At 39.4% G+C, this 20902-nt stretch overlaps 1 protein-coding gene across 1 annotated transcript in view; it reads right to left on the reverse strand.

Annotated features, from left to right (window-relative positions):
• ddx54 (DEAD (Asp-Glu-Ala-Asp) box polypeptide 54) overlaps nucleotides 1-20902 on the reverse strand; it is a 51258-nt gene that overhangs the window by 24762 nt on the left and 5594 nt on the right. Inside the window, exons 2-8 of the mRNA XM_060843686.1 lie at nucleotides 13527-13650; nucleotides 11058-11128; nucleotides 7778-7966; nucleotides 6852-6901; nucleotides 6707-6748; nucleotides 5265-5360; nucleotides 314-435 (exon numbers count right to left, since the gene is read on the reverse strand). Of these exons, the coding sequence (XP_060699669.1) occupies nucleotides 314-435; nucleotides 5265-5360; nucleotides 6707-6748; nucleotides 6852-6901; nucleotides 7778-7966; nucleotides 11058-11128; nucleotides 13527-13650 (694 nt within the window). The remainder of the gene's footprint in view (nucleotides 1-313; nucleotides 436-5264; nucleotides 5361-6706; nucleotides 6749-6851; nucleotides 6902-7777; nucleotides 7967-11057; nucleotides 11129-13526; nucleotides 13651-20902) is intronic.

The following is a 20902-nucleotide window of genomic DNA, read 5'->3' on the forward strand; positions in this document are numbered from 1 at the left end:
TATTTTCAAACACAGAAATCAGAAAAATGCCCCTGTGGATTCTCAACTCCGTAACCTAACACATACTAGTGTTGTACATGCTGATTGGGCATTGAAACCAGCATTTTTCTGTTCTTTCACATATTAGTTATCCAGTGTCCTATCTACCTGAACCAGAGGTTAGTCTGCAATCAACAAACTGTTCTTTTGTTTCACAAATATAATCCTGTTTTATCAATAAACCACTGAACTCGCAAGAAGGACATTAACAGAGGGTACTTAGAAAATTCTGGAATAAGCTACTTCAGTTTCAAAACAAGACTAAAATCTTTACCAGCACGTGCAAACTCCACCAGTTGCTTTGGTAGTGTAGCTGAAAACAGCAAAGTCTGTCTTGAGTCAGGCAGCCTTCGGATAATCTCTTGCAAGTGCTCAGCAAATCCCATCTCAAATAATCTAGCACAGAAGGAAAATGCAGAGTAGAATTCAGTGTGGGTGCTTCATCAGGAAACATTTCTTCTAATAGATAGGAACAAAAGGAGAATCAATTGGCTATTCAGCCGCATGAACCTGCACCATCATTCTGGAATCATGACCGATCATTTACTCAACACCACATTCCCATAGAATCTGCCTATCCCTTGATATCATTAACTAAAACTCGATCAATTTGTCTTGAACCTACTTAATGATTGAGATTTCACAGTGTTCTGGGTTACAAAATTCTAATAATTCACCACCATCTGAGTTAAGAGGTTCTTCCTCATTTCTGTCCTAATGGCTTGCTGTTGATTTAAACTGTTTCAACTTGGTTCTCAACCTCAGAGCCAGAGGAAATACCATTTCTACAGCTACTCTGTCTATCTCTTTAATATTTTCTAAGTTTCTACAAGATCACTTCTCATTCTTTGAAGCTCCAGGGAATACTGTCCAGCCTCACAGAACTGTCCTACCACTCCAGGAATCAATTTAGTGAACCTGTCCTTCATTCCCTTGAAGGCAAGTATATCCTCCATGAGCCAAGGGGATCAGAATGATCCACAACACTCAAGCACAGTCACACCAATATTCCATACAAGTGAAGCAAGACTTTTTTGCAAAATAAGTGGATTGTTGGAACATTTACAAAGGGGTCTTTCGTAAATGCTCGTATGACTGAACAGTCTCCCTGTTCAACTTAATCAATGTGGCAGCACTTATCTATCAAAAAAAATGTTCAAATCATTGTGCTTCAGTGATCCTTACAAAATATAATGAAGTTGAAAAGTGTGGTGCTGGAAAGGTGCAGCAGGCCAGGCAGCATCCGAGGAGCAGGAGAATCGACGTTTCGGGCATAAACCCTTCTTCAGGAATGAGGCTGGTGTGCCAAGCGAGCTGAGATAAAAGGCGGGGAGGGGAGCTGGGAATACGATAGGTGGAAGGAGGTGAGGGTGAGAGGCCGGAGAGGGGGCGGGGGGCGGAGAGGTCGGGAAGAAGATTGCAGGTCAAGAGGGCAGTGCTGAATCCGGGGGTTGGGACTGAGATAAGGTGGGGGTGGGGGGGGGGGGAATGAGGAAGCTGCAAAAATCTACATTAATCCCTTGTGGTTGGAAGGGTTCCTAGGTGGGAGATGAGGTGCTCTTCCTCCAGGCGTCGTGTGGCCAGGGTCTGACGATGGAGGCGGCCAAGGACCTGCACAATGAAGCAAATGTGTATAATAGTACTTGTCTCCAACATGCCACCAAGACATGACTGGCATTCTTGTGTGCTCTTCTTTTCTTGCTGTACCAGACTATGTTGCACGACTATAGTACTCATGATTTATTCTTGCTGAACTCGAAGTAGCTCAATGCTATCCAGGATAAACAACCCACTTGGTCTGCAGCACATTCACTAATTTAACTTGCCATACTCTCATTGTACACATTGATGTGCAACGTCTATACAATGCACTACCTACTGATGCAACCCAATAAATGGTCAGAAATGCTTCAGAAGCACTTCACAACACTTCACCCTCCAGTCTCTAGGTGGATAAAAGTGGCATCTATATGGGAAAGCAATCACCTCAACAAATGCAGGACTTTCCATTGATATCGATGCCCCAGGATGGATTCAAAAATTCATCAAATCTAATCAGTTTCAAAATGCATATCCACTTGCATAAGGCATTGGCTCATTATAACAATTCTGTCTCAAAAATCATAATCAGTTAATAAGTGCATACTACGAAAATTGGACTGAACATCATTACGTATCTGTGAAATAAACTCCAACACACAAGCAACAGACAAAAAAAACATTTATTTGTTTTCATTTACCACATTAAGAAATACAATCTGACTCAAAAAATAGTTTAAACCACTCGCATTTTACATGTGTTTGGGGTGACCTAAAATGCTAGAATGTGTATATGGCTTCTTACAGTCATACTCATAGAAATGTACAGCACAGAAACAGACCCTTCAGTTCAACTCATCTATGCTGACCATGTGATATTAAAGAGTTGATTTGCTCTGGTGGCCTGCAAGAAATTGAATGCCCCGGGGCAGAGTGGGATATCTCTGATCTACAGATTATTTACATTCTGATCATTTGCCACTCAGAACCATTTACACAGCCATCTCTTATTATTCAGAAATAATTTATATTTGCATCATCACCCTATTCAAAATCAATAAAAACGTTACAGTTGGAATTTTGACTACTCCCTGTAGTTAATAAAAATGATTTGCAACGGATTTGACCATTAAGGGATTATATTGTTTCTGTAGATGATTAGGTCACTGCATTGTGTCTTGGGCATGTGGCTGTGAGGGAGTGACTGGGGGGTTGTCTTGTGGGCATTACTGACTGTGATGTAAAGATTTTGTATAAAGGAAGAACTGTTTCCTTTGTTCAGGGAGACCTCTCGACATGCTTCGTAAGCATGGCGAAGAATGTTAAGAGTTTCTCCACAGCTTGTACTGTATTTGCTTAAATACTGTTTGGTTGTTGTTGGCATATTGCAGTTACATCAAGTGTGTAAGAATCTCAGGAAAAAGAACAACCAGATATCCTAAATTAACCTAGTCCTCTTTGCCAGCATTTGGCCCGTATTCTTCTAAATCTTTCCTATTCATTTACCCAACTAGATGCCTCTTAAAATGTTGTAATTGTACTAGCCTCCACCACTTCCTCTGGCAGCTCATTCCATACATGCACCAACCTCTGCGTGAAAAAGTTGCCCTTTAGGTCCCTTTTAAGTCTTTCCCCTCACACCCTAAACCTATGTCCTCTAGTTCTGGGCTCCTGCACCCCAGGGAAAAGACTTTGTCTTTTCCCCAGATAATCTGACCAACATTGTCTTGTACAGGGCAAAGATGGAACCTGTCAAAATGTTGCAGGAAAATATTGTGTGTGTGTGTGTGTGTGTGTGTGTGTGTGTGCGCGCGTGCGGGCATGCTCTATTTGGAGACTTACCCACAAAGGTAGTAGTAGTAGCAGCAGCAGTCTTGTTATTGGTGTCCAGTCCAGAGGGGATGGATGTGTATGGGGTTGGGGGTGGGGCCGGGGGACGGTGTTGGGTGGGGTTATGGGGTGAGGGGGGGCGGCGTTGCATGGGGTCGGGAGCAGGGATTCAGGGTGGGTTGATGGGGCGGTGTTGGACGGGGGGTTGGGGGCCTCCCACGCTGTGTTGCTGCTGCAGCAGTCTCTTGAACAAGGAGCAGACTTTAAAAACTCTGAGCCCCAGAGTAAAGGCATTTAATCAATTAACCAAATAATCAATTATCTGAACGAAATAGTGCCTGCTCGTCAAGTTCGAATAATCGAGGTTCCCCTGTAAATTTTTTCTGAACCCTTTCAATTTTCACGGCATCCTTCCGATAGGAGGGAGACCAAAATTGCACACAATATTCCAAAAGTGGCCCAACTAATACAGTTGCAACATGACCTCCCAAATCCTATACTCAAGGCCCTGATACATTCTTAATGCATATGACATTGTTGTCAATCCTGATGCAATCTTATGTGCTTATATGATAGATTAGCTGTCCAAATCAATACTGTGATTAAATTTCCGTTTTTTTTTACCCAAACTTCTACAGTATTCTTGACCACGTAAGTCAAATATACACCGAACTTTCATACATAAAAATTTTGATTTAAAACAAACAAAACAAACAATAAAAAATTTATAATAAGATTGTATCATCCTTCAGAATGTTGGCTACATTAAGTAAAAATAACAGAATCATTCAAGCTGAAAATGCTATCACGCTTCACAAGATATACCAATTTCAAATGGCTCAGTCTAGATTTACCTTTGAGATCAGAACCCCACTTAATCCCATAATCTTTGGACTGACATTTCAATTCAGTGCTGTGGAATGTTCCACTGTTGAAATCTCATCTTTCTATTGAAATGTTAAACTAAACCCAAATCTGTCTTCTCGGGGCAGAACAAAATGATTTTATGATATCACTGCAAGGAAAGCAGAATGAATTTTGTATCCTACCTATATCTATCACACAACCAACACTTACCAGATGGGTTTATTGCTTATCTTATTGCTGTTTGTGGGACATTGCATCATGTAAATTGGTTACCATAGATCCTGTATTACAGCAATGACTACATTTCAGAAGTACTCATTGTCATGGTCTCAGGTGTTCTGATGGCATGAAAAACATTATATGCAATGAGCTATTTCTTTTTTAGTAAAGCACACATCAGGAGTTTGAGAGAATACTCTCCACTTGTCCGAATGGGAGCAGTTCCAACAGTAATAAAGATGCCCAACATCGTTCAGAACAAAGCAGCTTGCATGTTTGACATCCCAGTATCACTGTTAACATTCACTCCCTTCACCACTCTGGCAGCAGTACATACCATCAAGTAGACTGTACTACAGCAAGTCATCCAGACTCCTCTGATTGCACCTTCCAAACCTGCATCCTCTACTACTCAGATAGTCAGGGCAGCAGATAAATTGCAATATGCCCATCTCCAAGTCCCCCTTCAAGCCATACACTACTCTGAACTGAAACTATATGAACTGAAACTATATTTCCACACCTTCAATGATGCAAGATCTCCTTCCTAACCTCACTATGGGTGTACCTATAACCCAAAAAACTGCAGTGATTCAAAAGGAAGATCACCACCGCTTTCTTGAACACAATTAAGAATTGATAATAAATGCTGGCCTAGTTAGTGATGTTCACATCCCATAAGGGTTTAAAAAGAAACAGACACTATATTGACAAATATCTGCAATATTACTAAACAATAATAATGGAAAGTGCTACTGGTACCAATTTACCTGTCTGCTTCATCAAAGACCACATATTCAACATTCTGCAGCTTTAAGTTCATTTCCACAACTATATGCATTAAACGACCCGGTGTGCCAATTATTCTGCAAGATGAATAAACAGGTCAAAAACAGGTTGTAAATCTTTATCAAAACATTTTTGATACACATAATTCAGTATGGCAGTCGTTCATTCAATGTTTGCATATTTGGCATTCACTGGTAATTGTTTGAAAGAGTAATGATTAAACTCTCAGCAAAGAGTCCTAGCGGTATTTAATCTAGTATTCACAAAACAAGGCTGTGATATAGGTACTTGCATGCTTCAGTATATGAAATGATTTTACTGTCCCATCCCTGCATTCAAAAACTAGGGAGACTTTTTTTAAAAAAATGACATGGCTACCCCTCAAATAGGTGTAAATAAAAATCCACGGCATTATTTCAGACGACCAGAAAGGTATTCTTGGAACACCATCAAATATCCATTCCTCAAATCAACATCACTTTTCCATCATATCAAAAACAGATTATCTGGTCTTTGTCATATTCCCATTTCTGACAACTTGCTACAGGAAAGATAGTTGCTGCATTTCCTACACTGCAATAGTGGCTACACTTGAAAAAGTACTAGAGTGCTTTAAAAATGCAAGCCTTTTGTACAAGGGTCATTTATCAAGTACATCAAACCACACTAGGTGCTTTCAAAATAACATTATAATGGAGGTTTATATGACTTGCTACTAAGCAAGTGACATGACTTTGTAGTGGCCTATATTTACCAATCATAGGATAGAAATAATTTAGAAAACCTAGAAAGAGATCACTTGAACTATGCAATTCTTAAGAATTATTTACCGTCATTATGCTTAGGTAATTCCTAATTTTCAAAGTACTGTTACAAAATTACTTTGGTTGCACAAGTTAACAATGCCGCAGGAGGACTAGAGACCACCATGTATAATTTTTCTCCACAAATGGAAAAAAAAAGTCTCTATCCAGCTAACAATGAGGAACAGACATGAAGTAAGCCTGAGTTCACAAGCTCCAACACAGAGCATCATTAAGCTGTCTTGAGTTACCAAAAAATCCATTATTGCTCTCCTCCACCCAGCCAAAAGGAACCAGGAGGGACAGCATTAATACCTCAGTATTTCTACTGGCCTATTATCCTATGCCAACAAATGTTGAACTGGTTTTTTTCTTGAGGAGAGTACATTTCTATGAAAGATGGTTATAGAATTTTAAACTGATTCCAACCGCTTTGTGGGAGATATTTTAAATTGAATTTCAAGCAGCTCAACATGTTCATAATACACCAAACAAAGAAATATTGCATCTCATTTTGTATGACACAGTTTTGACCAAATTTAAAAATTAATCAAATTCAAGGAATCATTCTCAAGTGGTTCAGCATTATCAAATAAGTTTTAAGTAAAGCGTTAACTTACATGTCAGGGTTTTCGTGCAGTGCTTCAAACTGATCTTCCATTCTGAAAGAAATAGTACCACACATCCCATTACATTCTTGGCTTTTCTTGGTTCAAAACAGGTACACTACAAAGACCACAAATTATCACATAAAAATGTACTCACTTGTCTCCACCCAAGATTAAAGCTGTTTTGAAGCCAGAAAACTTTCCCAGCTGCAAATCAAGGCAACAGAACAGAAAATCATTGGTGTACAGTATGTATGTTTTTTTTTCTGTTCAAGTTTACAGTAATGTTACTTTGAAAAATAAAATTGAATATTAATTGAATCAGTGCATATACAAGCTTATTCTTCAGAATTATCAGTTAAAAATAACATTAAAATATAACAGCTATCATAATGTATCAAGGTAAACTGTCCTGGAGTGAGGAACCACGAACAGGACATGGTGGAGTTCAGTAGTATAACTCCATCCAAGTCTTGTCTAGTTATACTTTATGATATTTGAAACAGTGGTTGTTATTCAAAAGTATACAATCAACTGATTGCGAATCAGTTTGGAATAGTTGAGACTTGTGGTAAGATGTGGTATAAACAGTTATTCTTTTATTTTCTTGACAAATTACATTTCCTGAATTACAACAGTAATACGTTTGACTTTAAAGCACTTTGAGGTAACACGGTCGTGAAATGTTTTACAAAATGCAAGTCCTCTTTTCTCCTATGTGAATTAACATGTTTGAGAAGTTCATAATTTATTTTGTTAAACACCATTATTAGCATGCTTTTCCTAATGCTCAATGACTTATTGGCTTGCTTTGTATCATGAAGCTTAACAGAGAATAACCATAAGAATGCTAAAAGATAAAGCACACGTCCATTATTTACCCACAGTGCTAGTAAGAATATAAATCATACTGGAATCAAAGGATTTCAAAATTGTTCCTAAAAACACAAAACAATTCCTATTGTCTATTATTATAAGAATGCTACATATTACTTTGGAACCAATTCGGGTGATTCCATGCTTGCTTTATTTTAAACCTAATCTATATTTCTTGAATACATAAACCGTAAGGTAGCATTTTACCTCTTTAGTGAACTTCATGGTTTGTAACGCCAGTTCTCTGGTTGGAGTAAGGATTAAAGCTCTTGCTCCTGACTGAGCATTGTGCACCTTCAGTCGTTCAAACAACGGAATAAGGAATGCTGCAGTCTTACCGCTACCTGTCCGTGCCATTGCAACGACATCCTTGCCATCCAATATCACGGGGATAGTCTAAAACAGAGAGCAGATTTATTTAATTCCTCAAAGTAAACTTTTAAGGTATGATAATGAATGGGTCCCTTCTATTATATAAAACATGTTTATCTACTACTGAAAAATTCTTTGATTGAAATTAAGCTGCTCAAGTTTCTCAAACTGAACCTGTAAATTTAGCTGTTAATTATAGCTGTGCTGTCCGTGAGGATGCAGTTTCAATAAATAAACGTTGTACCAAAGTTTTTAAAGTGTACTGAAAATTATAAAAGGATTTGAACATGACTACTATTATGCATCCATTTATGCTCAGTTCGAGATCAGCAACAGCAGAGGTCTGACGGCAAGCCTGTTGCTTGCTATCTCTGCTGATGGCAAAGAAATATGCGAGGTAAAAATTTATACCTTTATTAAATCTATTTAAGAAAGATGATAAGGACACACCAGGGAATTATAGACCAGCGAGCCTGACATTGGTGGTGGGTAAGTTGGTGAGGGGAATTCAAAGGGACAGGATGTACATGTATTTGGAAAGGCAAGGACTAATTAGGGTTAGTCAACATGGCTTTGTGCGTGGGAAATCATGTCTCACAAACTTGATTGAGTTTTCTGAAGAAGTAACAAAGAGGATTGATGAGGGCAGAGCGGTGGACATGATCTATATGGACTTCAGTAAGGCGTTCGACAAGGTTCCCCATGGGAGACTAGTTAACAAGGTTAGATCTCATGGAATACAGGGAGAACTAGCCATCTGAATACAGAAGAATCGGTGCTGAATCCACTCCATTTCGCCATTTATGTAAATGACTTAGATAGGAGCGTAAAAGGTATAGTTAATAAGTTTGCAGATGACACCAAAATTGGAGGTGTAGTGGACAGCGAAAAAGGTTACCTCAGATTACAACAGGATCAGATGAGCCAATGGGCTGCGGAGTTGCAGGTGAAGTTTAATTTAGATAAATGCGAGGTGCTGCATTTTGGTAAAGCAAATCTTAGCAGGACTTATACACTTAATGGTAAGATCTGCGAGCGTGTTGCTGAACAAAGCGACTTGGAGTGCAGGTTCGTAACTCCTTGAAAGTAGAATCGCAGGTAGATAGGATAGTGAAGGTTGCATTTGGTATGCTTTCCTTTATTGGCCAGAGTATTGAGTATCGGAGTTGGGAGGTCATGTTGTGGTTGTACCGGCCATTGGTTCGGCCACTTTTAGAATTTTTGCAATTCTGGTCTCTGTCATGTCGATAGGACGTTGTGAAACTTGAAAGAGTTCAGAAAAGACTTACAAGGATGTTGCCAGGGTTGGAGGATTTGAGCTATGGGGACAGTTTGAGTAAGCTAGGGCTGTTTTCTCTGCAGCATTGGAGGCTGACGGGTGACATTTTTAGAGGTTTACAAAATCACGAGGGGTACAGATAGGATAAATTGACAAAGTCTTTTCCCTTGGGTGGGGTAGTCCAGAACAAGAGGGCATAGGTTTAGGGTGAGAGGGGAAAGATATAAAAGAGACCTAAGGGGCAACATTTTCACACAGACTGGTGCGTGTTTCCGTGCTGTACATCTCTATGACTCTATAACTAATCTGACTGACACTCTCAAGATTTGACTGAGAAACTGAAGCTATACTTAGAAATAAAATTGACAAGTGCTGAAATTTTCTACATAGATTTCAAGTCACAAATGTATGTTAACAGATACTCTTAAGATGTTGACAATATTTTTCTTTATTCACTTTGTGCATATAAATGTCAGTGGCAACATCAGCATTCATAACCAACTTCTCAAAGATAATTGGGGACGGTGTAGCACACCAATATTTGACTTTTCTGTAATGGCTTGATACAACTAGAATCGGCTGTTTCAAAAAGCATTTAAGAGTCTCCCACATTGAGTTTCATTTGGTCAGACCAGTTAAAAGTAGCAAGTTTATTTCACTCAGTTTTCACCACAATCCAGTAGATTCATGACCATTGCTAATGAGATTTATCCGTTAGTTGAATTTAAAGCACAGAATATTATTTAAAAGATGATAGACAGCAGCAAGTTGCAGCACAAGAGGGATTTGAAGGTCCTAGAAGATGAATTACATAAAGCTAGCAAATGAGTTCAGCGGACAACAAGGAAAGTCAATAGAATGGTGGCCCATTCATAGGGAATGGATTACGAAAATAGGGAAGTCTTCCTAAACTTATACAAGGTATTAGTCAGACCACATCTGGAATGCTATGAAACATTCTGGTCTCTTTATCTCAAAGAAAGATGCCCTAGTATTAGAGGCAGTGCTGAGAAAGTGCACTAGGCTGAATCCAAACATGCAAGGATTTTCTTCCGAGATTGTAGAGGTTGGGTTTGCACTCATTGGAGTTTAGAAAAATGAGTGGAGCTCTTGTTGAAACATGTAAGATTCCTCAGGGGCTTAATAAGGTAGACATGGAGAGGTTATTTTTCCTTGTGGAAGAGACTAGAAACAGGTGGCACAATCTCAGAGAAAGTGCTTGCCCAGTTAAGACAGAGATGAGGAGGTAATTCTTCTCTAAAGAGTAACGAATCGACGAATGCTTTACCATGCACGACTATAGAGGCTGAGTCATTGAATATATACACTTTAGGCTAAGACAGATGAATTTTAATCAGTGCAAGAATCAGAGGTTATGGAGTAAAAAGGCAGGAAAGTTGAGTTAAGGATTATTAGATTAACCACAATTCTGTTGAATAGCCTACTTCTAGTCATATATCTTCTAGTCTAAAGACCCCCAGTTGCCATGGTGGGATTTGAACACCTGTTCCTGTGAAGCTTTAGTCGAGGCCTTAAATTACTACCTAGTAACATGACTATTATATTAGCGTTCCCCATTTTCTTGTTTCATTTTTATTTGAGAATACTCAATATTCTGTAAATGTAAAATTATTAAACGTACTAATTTTTCTAGTATCTTTCTTATGGCAACCTTTTATTCTGACGACAATGGAATGATTATTACATATTTATGCTAATGGGACAGCATAAATGCATTTCTTCCACTTATAATAAAGGTTCTTTCACATGTACTAGTTTATAATGAAAATCAATGTCGCAATGACTTGTCTCAATATTAGCATGACAACAAGTTACCTTTCTCTGAATTGGTGTTGGTACTTTGTATCCTTTCTTCATAATACCTTTAAAAACAGGAAAGCTCAAACCTGTGGAAAAAACAGGAAATAACAATTGAGCACCAATGTTAAAAATCAACATATAATTTCTGCATTATGTCTTTATTCAGTACTGGTAGTCACAAATTCAGGTCCAAGAAAATCTCTGCATCATATCATAGGATGAGAACATGCCAGATGAGAACACAGATTTTTTTGAAAAGTAAAAACACAAATGGTACATTCCAGAGTGCAAACATTCAATCAAGTGTATTACACTGAAGAGCAAACAGAAGGATATGTAATTCAAGTAGTCAGATTAAGCAAATTAAGCCTAACTTCCTGCCACATGTACATATTTAAGTTTTGAGAATACAAATACAATTCCTGTCCATTGGATATTACTTCTATTGTCATAGCTTTACATTCAAAATGGAAACCAAAATAAAATCATAATTCTGTAATTACACCCAACTATCAGTCTGTTATTGCCCATTTCTAACTTCAGTTTTAGTGGTGCAGAAACCTCTATGTTGGGAAAGGTATGAATAAGAGTTTAAGTAACTTCAGTTAGTTAAGGGTTAAATAGAGACAAGCAATTTTAGTTAGAAACGCTGTTGGTAAAAAAAGTCAGAACTGAATGATCACAGATGTCCATAAATAGGATAAGGACAGTGACAGCAAGGCCACATAATCAGAAAAGGTAAGGGAGGCTTGGATGAATAGAAGCGATACCCAAGATACATATGGGAAATAAGTGACATCTGTTCAATATAAGATTATAAATTGATTACATTAAAAATTGAGTATATAACAGTGTATAAAAGCTGGAAACTTGTGGCTTTTTGCAGTGTTTAGTGTTAGGCTGTTGAGGATGACAATTGTTGCATTTCTTTGAACAAATTGTTCTAATCTATACTGGAGTCTCCTGGTGGTTTGTAACATTAAACGATGACAATTCTAAACTACCTTAATTCCTTATTTCTCAAAAATCGTTACAAACCCAGTTATTTCTCACTAATAGCACAACATTAAACCCTTCCTATTCATATACCCATCCAGATGTCTTTTAAATGTTGTAATTGTACCAGCCTCCACCACCACCTCTGGCAGCTCATTCCATATATGCACCACCCACTATGTGAAAAAGTTGCAACATTAAAGCACTGCATAAAATTAAGAGAAAATGTATGATTTTAAAACAGGAACTGAATTACACGTGCACACCTTAAGTCTAAATATTCACCACTTGATAAAACCATTTAAATTCTGCACTTCTGCAAAGATTTCAACAATTAGTAACAATTTTGTTTTAATTTTAAATCCAGAACAGCTCCCTATGTTACATCCAATTATAAATTAGTTGAAAATGCACTTGGCTTTAAACCAAGGAGACAGAACATGCAGGATAAATCAAGACACTGCAATGACTTGAAATAAAGAGACTGCTTTTATTAGAAAAAATATCATTTTCTGTTCATGCTGGTTTAATCAACACTGAGTGGTCGAATAGGCTGGTGCTGATTTCCCTGGAGCATCAGAGGCTGAGGGGTGACCTCATAGTGGTTTATAAAATCATGAGGGGCATGGACAGAGTAAATAAACTACTTCAAAAAGTGAGGTGCTGGAAAAACACAACGGGTCAGGCAGCATCTGAGAAACAGGAGAGTCGACGTTTTGAGCATCGTTCCTGATGAAGGACTTATGCCAGAAATGTCGATTCTACTGCTTCTCGGACGCTTCCTGACATGTTGTGCTTTTCCAGCACCTCACTTTTCAACTCTGATCTCCAGCATGTGCAGTCCTCACTTTCTCCTAAATAGACAAGGTATTTTTCCTTGGGTGGGGGAATCCAGAACTAGTGGGCATAGGTTTAGTGTTAGAGGGGAAAGATTTAAAAGGGACCTAAGGGGCAACTTTTTCCACACAGTGGGTGGTACGTGTATGGAATGAGCTGCCAGAGGTGCTGGTGGAGGCTGGTACAATTACAACATTTAAATGACATCTGGATGGGTATATGAATAGGAAGGGTTTAGGAGGTATATATGGGCAAGAGCTGGCAAATGGGACTAGATTAATTTAGGATATCTGGTTGACATAGACGAGTTTGACCGAAGGGTTTGTTTCCGCACTGTACATCTCTATGACTCTATGATGATATCCACAATTTAGTAGAGAAAACCTCAAGATATGTTTATGGTGGGAAGTCTAGATATAAAATCTCAGCACTACTTTTAATAAGTACTCTACATAAACTGAGAATAGTATTCTACGGTGTGCAAAATATAGTTCAAAGGGAAAAGAGCACAGGTTCAGGTGTGTAAACTTAAGAAACAAACTGCACTTGAATATTAGCTAGATTATCAAGGATCACATGAATCAAATTCCTGTTATGGCCATGCCTGAAATAACAAAAAGTAATTCAATTACTGAAAATTGTTGGGCATACCCATGGACTGAAAGCCTCCCGACTTCTTCTTTCTATTCTGTTGCCGAACCATTTCTCTCGTGTCTGGTTCTACATCTGATGGACAATCACCTGAAGGAAAGCTTGGTAAACATCTATTGTTGTGCTGCAAAAGTAATTAAAACCATATCATTACTATCTGAATATAAATAAACATATTTTTCTGTAATACCAATAAATTATACATAATAGTCTTTTGGGACAGGAAGTTATCTCTAAAATAACTTAAACTTACAACTAATTAAATCCTGATAAAATCTACAAAAAAGTATTTTGGGTATTCAAAGATGGAGGACAGGAAAAAATTGTGGCTGTAAGAGCGGTTCTTTTTTTGAGGCATTTTACGTGTTGGAGGTGATTTCCTCAAGTTCCAGGAGCAGCAATTATTGTTTTACATGCTGTTGCATTGTTTTGGAACTTTGCAGGAAAAAGTCAAAACAATGGCACTTTTGAAAGGGAGAAGGACAGACAATAGGCAGCACATGAAGGAGAGAGAGAAAGAAACCCACACTACTAACCGACACATCAGTGAATCTGCACAGTTATTGCCTTTGCTGCTTGAATTCATGTTTCTCTGGACATCGGAGTACATCAAAGAAAACCTAATCAACAGCAAAATTCACAACTGATTCTGGAGGAACCTGTGTGGCAGAGCTCACAATACAGGAACAGATAATTGCATAGCTTTTAAGCGTAGCCTTGCTGTAAATCTACAACAGTGACTACAGTGGGTTATTTCTTGATTGTATATTTTATTGAGATCTGTCTCTCGACTAAATTTTTAAAATATAAGCCATAGGTATTAAATTACCCTGGGATGGTGTTTTTTTGAAAAAATGCAATAAGACAGTGTTACTTTTTGGGTCTGTAGATTGTGGAGAAGCAAAGATGGCCTTTAATAGAGTGATAGCTCTTTTTTGTTGGATACGGGAGTGTATGGAGAGTTTATAGGTTACTCAGGATTGTCTTTGGTTGCGAATCCTATCAGATCAAATGGATTGGATGAAATAACAGTTGGAGGCAATGAGGAATTTACAACAGCAATGGGATGTGATGGATGGCAGATATAGGGAGAAAAGCTGAAAATACAGTCAGATAGATGGGTTAACTCTAGAAAAGGTAGGAGAGGAAAGCAGGTGGTGCAGTCTTCTGTGGCTATCCCAATTTCAAACAAGTACGCTGCTTTGAAAAATGTAGGGGGTTGATGGACTGAGGAATGTAGCGCAAACAGCCAAAGTTTCTGCTATCAAAACAGGCTCTAATGTAATGAGGCGTATGACAGGTTTCAAGCGATCGATTGTGATAGGGGACTCTCTAATCAGAGGCACACACAGACGTTTCTGTGGACTGCAGTGAAAATTCAGAACGGTGTGTTGCCTCCCTGGTGACAGGAACAACGATTACAGAACAGCACAGAATATTCTCAAAGGGGAGAAGGACCAGCAGGAGGTGATTGTACACACTGGAATCAACAACATACAAAGGGAAAAGATTGAGATTCTGAAGGGAGAATATAGAAAGTTAGGGAGGAATTTAAAAAGGAAGTCCTCAAGGATAGTAATATCTGGATTAATCCTGGTGCTACGAGCTAATGAGGATAGGAATAGACGATAGAACAGATGAATGTCTGGCTGAGGAGCTGGTGTATAGGAGAAGGGTTCACATGTTTGGATCATTGGAATGACTTCTGGGGTAAAAGTGACCTGTACAAGGATGGTGACTTGTACAAGAAGAATGGATCGCACCAGAATTGGAAGGGGACTAATATACCGGCAGGGAGATTTGCTAGAGCTGCTCAGGAGTTAGTAAAGGGGTGGGTGGGACCAAGGGAGATAGTGAGGAAAGCTCTATTTGAAACTAGTACAGTTGAGCAAAGGAGCAATTCAAACAAACAACCACGGCAGGCAAGGACAAAGCAGGAAACAAGGTAGGCCTGATATATTATTCTGCATTTACTTCATTGCAAGAGGCCTAACAGGGAAGGCAGATAAATTCAAGGCAAGGTTAGGAACATGGGACTGGGATATCAAAGCAATTACAGAAACATGGTTCAGGGATGGACAGGGCTGGCAGCTTAATGTTCCAGGATACAAATGCTACAGGAAGGATAAAAAGGGATGAGAGAGAAAGGAGAAAGGAGAGTGGTGTTTTTGAAAAGGGATAGCATTACAACTGTACTTAGGGAGGATATTCCTGGGAATACATCTAGGGAAGATATTTGAGTGGAACTGAGAAATAAGAAAAGGATTATCACCTTTTTGGGATTGTATTATAGATTATGGGCGGCACGGTGGCACAGTGGTTAGCACTGCTGCCTCACAGTGCCCGAGACCCGGGTTCAATTCCCGACTCAGGCGACAGACTGTGTGGAGTTTGCACGTTCTCCCCGTGTCTGCGTGGGTTTCCTCCGGGTGCTCCGGTTTCCTCCCACAGTCCAATGACGTGCGGGTCAGGTGAATTGGCCATGCTAAATTGCCGTAGTGTTAGGTAATGGGGTAAATGTAGGGGTATGGGTGGGTTGCGCTTCGGCGGGTCGGTGTGGACTTGTTGGGCCGAAGGGCCTGTTTCCACACTGTAAGTAATCTAATCTAATCTAAAAAAAAACTCCTAATACTCAGAAGGAAATTGAGAAACAAACGTGTGAGGAGATCTCAGTTATCTGCAAGAATATTAGTTGGGGATTTTAACTTTCCAAACATAGGCTGGAACTGCCATAGTGTTAAGGGTTTAGAAGGAGAGGAATTTGATATGTGTGTACCAGAAAATTTTCTGATTCATTATGTCGATGTACCTACTACATAAGGTGCAAAACTTGAATTACTCTTAGGAAAGAGCTAGGGTGGGGGAGCATTTTGGGGCCAGCGATCATGATTCTAAAAGTTTTAAAATAATGATGGAAAAGGATGGACTGGATCTAAAAGTTGAAGATCTAAATTGGAGGAAGGCTAATTTTGATGGTATTATGCAAGAACTTTCAAAAGCTGATTGGGGACAGATATTCGCAGGTAAAGAACGGCTGGAAAATGGAAAGCTTTCAGGAATGAGATAATGAGAATCCAAAGAAAGTATATTGCTGTCAGGGTGAAAGGAAAGGCTTGTAGATGTAGGGAATGCTGGATGACTAGAGAAATTGAGGTTTTGGTTTAGAAAAAGAAGGAAGCATATATCAGGTATAAACAGGAGAAATCAAATGAATCCTTACACAAATATAAAAGGCAGCAGGAGTATATTTAAAAGGGAAATCAGGAGGGAAAAAAAAAGAGGACGAGATAGCTTTGGGAAACAGGTTAAGGAGAATCCAAAGGGATTTTGTAAATAAATTAAGGCCAAAATGGTAACTAGGGAGAGAATAGGGTCCCTCAAAGATCAGCAAGGCAGCCTTTGTGTGGAGCCACAGGAGATGGGGGGAATACTGAACAAGAATTTTGCATCAGTGTTTACCGTGGAGAAGGACATGGAAGATATAGAATATGGGGAAATAGGTGGTGACATCTTGAAAAATGTCTATATTACAGAGGAGATGGTGGTGGATATGTTGAAATGCAAAAAAGTGGATAAATCCTGAGGACCTGATCAGGTGTACCCTAGAATGTTGTGGGAAGCTAGGAAAGAGATTGCTAGGCCCCTTGCTGAGATAGATGTACCATCAATAGTCACAGGTGAAGTGTCGGAAGACTGGAGGTTGGCTAACGTGCTACCACTATTTAAGAAAGATAGTAAGGAAAAGTCAGGGAACTACAGACTAATTAGCCTGACGTCAGCGGTGGGCAAGTTATTGGAGGGAATTGTGAGGGACAGATTTACATGTATTTGGTCAAAGACTGATTAAGTTTAGTCAGCTTGGCTTTGTGCATGGGAAATCATGTCTCAAGTACTAGAGAGTTTTCTGAAGCAACAAAAGATGAGTGATGAGGGCAGAGCGGTGGATGTGAGCTTTATGGACTTCAGTAAGACATCTGACAAGGTTCCCCATGGGAGACTGGTTAGCAAGATTAGATTTTGTGGAATACAGGGAGAACTAACCTTTTGAAACAGAACTGGCTCAAAGGTAGAAGACAGACGGTGGTGGTAGAAGGTTGCTATTCAGACTGGAGGCCTGTGACCAGTGGTGTGCCTCAAGGATTGATGTTGGGTCTACCACTTATCGCCATTTGTATAAACGATTTGGACATGAGCTTAAGAGGTATATTTAGTAACTTTGCAGCTGACACCAAAATCGGGAGGTGTAGTGGACAGTGAAGAAGGTTACCTTAAATTACAACACGATCTTGATCAGATGGGCCTTGAGCTGAGAAGCAGCAGATGGAGTTTAACTTAGATAAATGCTAGGTGCTGCATTTTGGAAATGCAAATCAGAGCAGGACTTATACACTTAATGGTAAGATCCTAAGGAGTGTTGCTGAATAACCTGCACTTGGAGTGCAGGTCCATAATTCCTTGAAAGTAGAGTCGCAGGTAGATAGGATGGTGAAGGCGGTATTTGGTATGCTTTCCTTTATTGGTCAGAGTATTGAGTATCGGAGTTGGGTAGTCATGTTGCAGTTGCCAGAAAAGATGTTGTGAAACTTAAAAGGGTTCAGAAAAGATTTACAAGGATGTTGGAGGACTTGAGCTATAGGGAGAAGATGAATAGGCTAGGGCTGTTTCCCTGGAGCCTAGGAGGCTGAGGGGTGACCTTATGAAGGTTTATCAAATCATGAGGGGCACAGATAGGAAAAATAGACAAAGTCTTTTCTCTGGGATGGGGAAGTCCACAACTAGAGGGCATAGGTTTAGGGTGAGAGGGGAAAGATATAAAAAGGACCTAAGGGGCAACTTTTTCCACGCAGAGGGTGGTGCACAAATGGAATGAGCTGCCAGAGGAAGTGGTGCAGGCTGGTACAACTGCATCATTTAAAAGGCATCTGAATGAGTATACGAATAGGAAGGGTTTAAAGAGTGCTGGCAAGCGGAATTAGGTTAGGTTAGGATATCTGGTCGGCATGGATGAGTTAGACCGAAGGTTCTGTTTCCGCGCTGTACATCTCTATGACTCATAATGAACATACAAGCCAAAACCAAAAATCTTTTTGTGCAATTCCTCAGCTGATTTTGTTGTTGCTTTCTTTTTACTTGACACGTCTGTGTTGGACAGTGTAACACTAGTTTTGACCAGAGGTAACAGATAACTTTATCACAAAAACATAATGTGTTTCAAATCTAACCATGGAAATGATTCCTGAAGGGCAAGCTCTACATTAAAAATAAAATTTGAGTAAGTGATACAGTGGAGTTGGTTCATTGAAGAGAAACAGCCACTGACTCAACAGAATCATGAAATACACTCAAGATTTTGAAAAAAGCAGGAAAGCCCTACATAGGAACAGGGGTTAAAAGGCGTCCATCAAAATTATAAATGCTATTGCAAAGGAGCTTAGAGTTTTTTCAAACAAAGGGTTAAAATTAAATTTTCGTCACTTTTTAAGCTTGATCCAAGAAACCATGAAGATGATCTTCAATGGCTAGGGTACTTTTCTTTAAAAAGACTGAAGAACTATCCGAGATAGGTATTTAGATCTGAGAAACAAATTGATAGGATAATGTCGAGAAGGCCAAAACTAATGGCCACTAATAAATGCAATATTCCCAAGTATTAAGAGTAAGGAATAATCATGACAAATGGGTTAATGCATTTAAGGGGAAGCTAAGTAAGTGCATGAAAGGAAGGAAAACAGGATATGCTGATAGGGTCAGACGTTAAGTGAGGCAAAAGGAAGCTCAAAGCAAGGAAACCAGTATGAGTGAGTAGAGTTACAACACATGGGTCAAACAGGAGAAGGCCATTTCCCCCCACAAACCTACTCGTGAATTCAACAGAATCATGGCTGATCCAACTGTGGCCACAATTATGATTTATCCTGATAAAATTTGACTCCCTTGTTTACCAAGAATCAGTGTATCTCAAAATAGTTGTGGCTTTGCTCCACTCTTCTGTAAGGAAGAGAGTTCTAGAGATCCACCTTTTGATATAAAAACACCTAATCTGTCTTAAATGTACCGTAGCAAGTTTTGAGAAGACTTGTAGCTCAGGTTGAGGTTCTGGATACAAAAGTTTGCTCATTGAGCTGGAAATTCCAAATCAGAGAGCAAACTTAAATATATCTTATTTTTAAACTATGTCCCCTACTTCTTGAATACTTCCCCAACCCAACAAGACAAAACACCTTTTCAACATCCATCCTGTCCCATCCCCCCAAAGATCTTAGGTGTTTCTTTAAAATTGCTTCCCATTCTTCTAAATTCCAATGGACATAGGCTCAATCGTAAGATAATCCTGACCCCACTCTTATCAAGATGCTAGTCAGACGAAGATACCCTAAACGGTTTCAATTGCATTTATATCCTTTGACCATAAGCTACACATAGTCCGGAAGGAGAAATCATATCCAGAGTGAGACACAGCCTGAGCGAGTATACAATTTGGGAAATTGGGAGGCAGTGTGGGAATTCATTGCAATGGGGAGGTGGTGTTTTTGCTTGCTTTCATTGCTCTGTTAAAAAAGATAATCGAAGCCCATGACCAAGAGCTCAGTGCAAAAGAAAGAGTGGCATCACAGGACAATCACAAGTTCATTGGTTGGTAATGGTTGATAATTTGACTATTATGGGATACTTTCAGATTGAAGGTAAATAGTGGAAAATTTTGCAGCTTACTAACTAAAAGACCAGTAAGACTTTTAAAAAAATCAAATTAAGAACTAAGTAAATAAAACAGAGATGCAGGGCAGGCAATGTGTTGTAACTACATGATGTGAGAGCCGGTGGACCCCTTTGTGGTTCACAGTGTAGCAAGTATAGGTTGCTTCAGAAAGTCCAGCTCAGAGTTGATTAGCTAGAGTCAGAACTTTGAACACTGCAACTCACCAGGGAGGATGTGTGTTGACCTCGATTCAGTTTCAGGAAGCAGTCCCAACTCTTAGATTACGGTTGCTCAGTGGTTAGCACTGCTACCTCATAGCACCAGGGTTCCAGGTTCAATTCCAGCCTCAGGGTCTGTATGTGTGGAGTTTGCACATTCTCCCAGTGTCTGCGTGTGTTTCCTCCCACAGTACAAAAACATGTGGATCAGGTGAATTGGCCATGCTAAAATGCCCAGAGTGTTAGATACATTAGTCGGAGGGAAATGGGTCTGGGTGGGTTACTCTTCGAAGGGTCAGTGTGGACTGGTTGGGCCGAAGGGCCTATTTCCACACGGTAGGGAATCTGATCTAATCTTAAAAACTATCTCAAGTTTGGTCCATGGGACAAGAAGGTGCAACTATGAGTGAAACAAGTAGAGGGATCCAGGAGGGAGTGCTGAAGAAGCCCTTGAGCTTGTA

The sequence above is a fragment of the Hemiscyllium ocellatum genome, chromosome 24 (assembly GCF_020745735.1).
Source record: "Hemiscyllium ocellatum isolate sHemOce1 chromosome 24, sHemOce1.pat.X.cur, whole genome shotgun sequence".
Classification (NCBI taxonomy): domain Eukaryota; kingdom Metazoa; phylum Chordata; class Chondrichthyes; order Orectolobiformes; family Hemiscylliidae; genus Hemiscyllium; species Hemiscyllium ocellatum.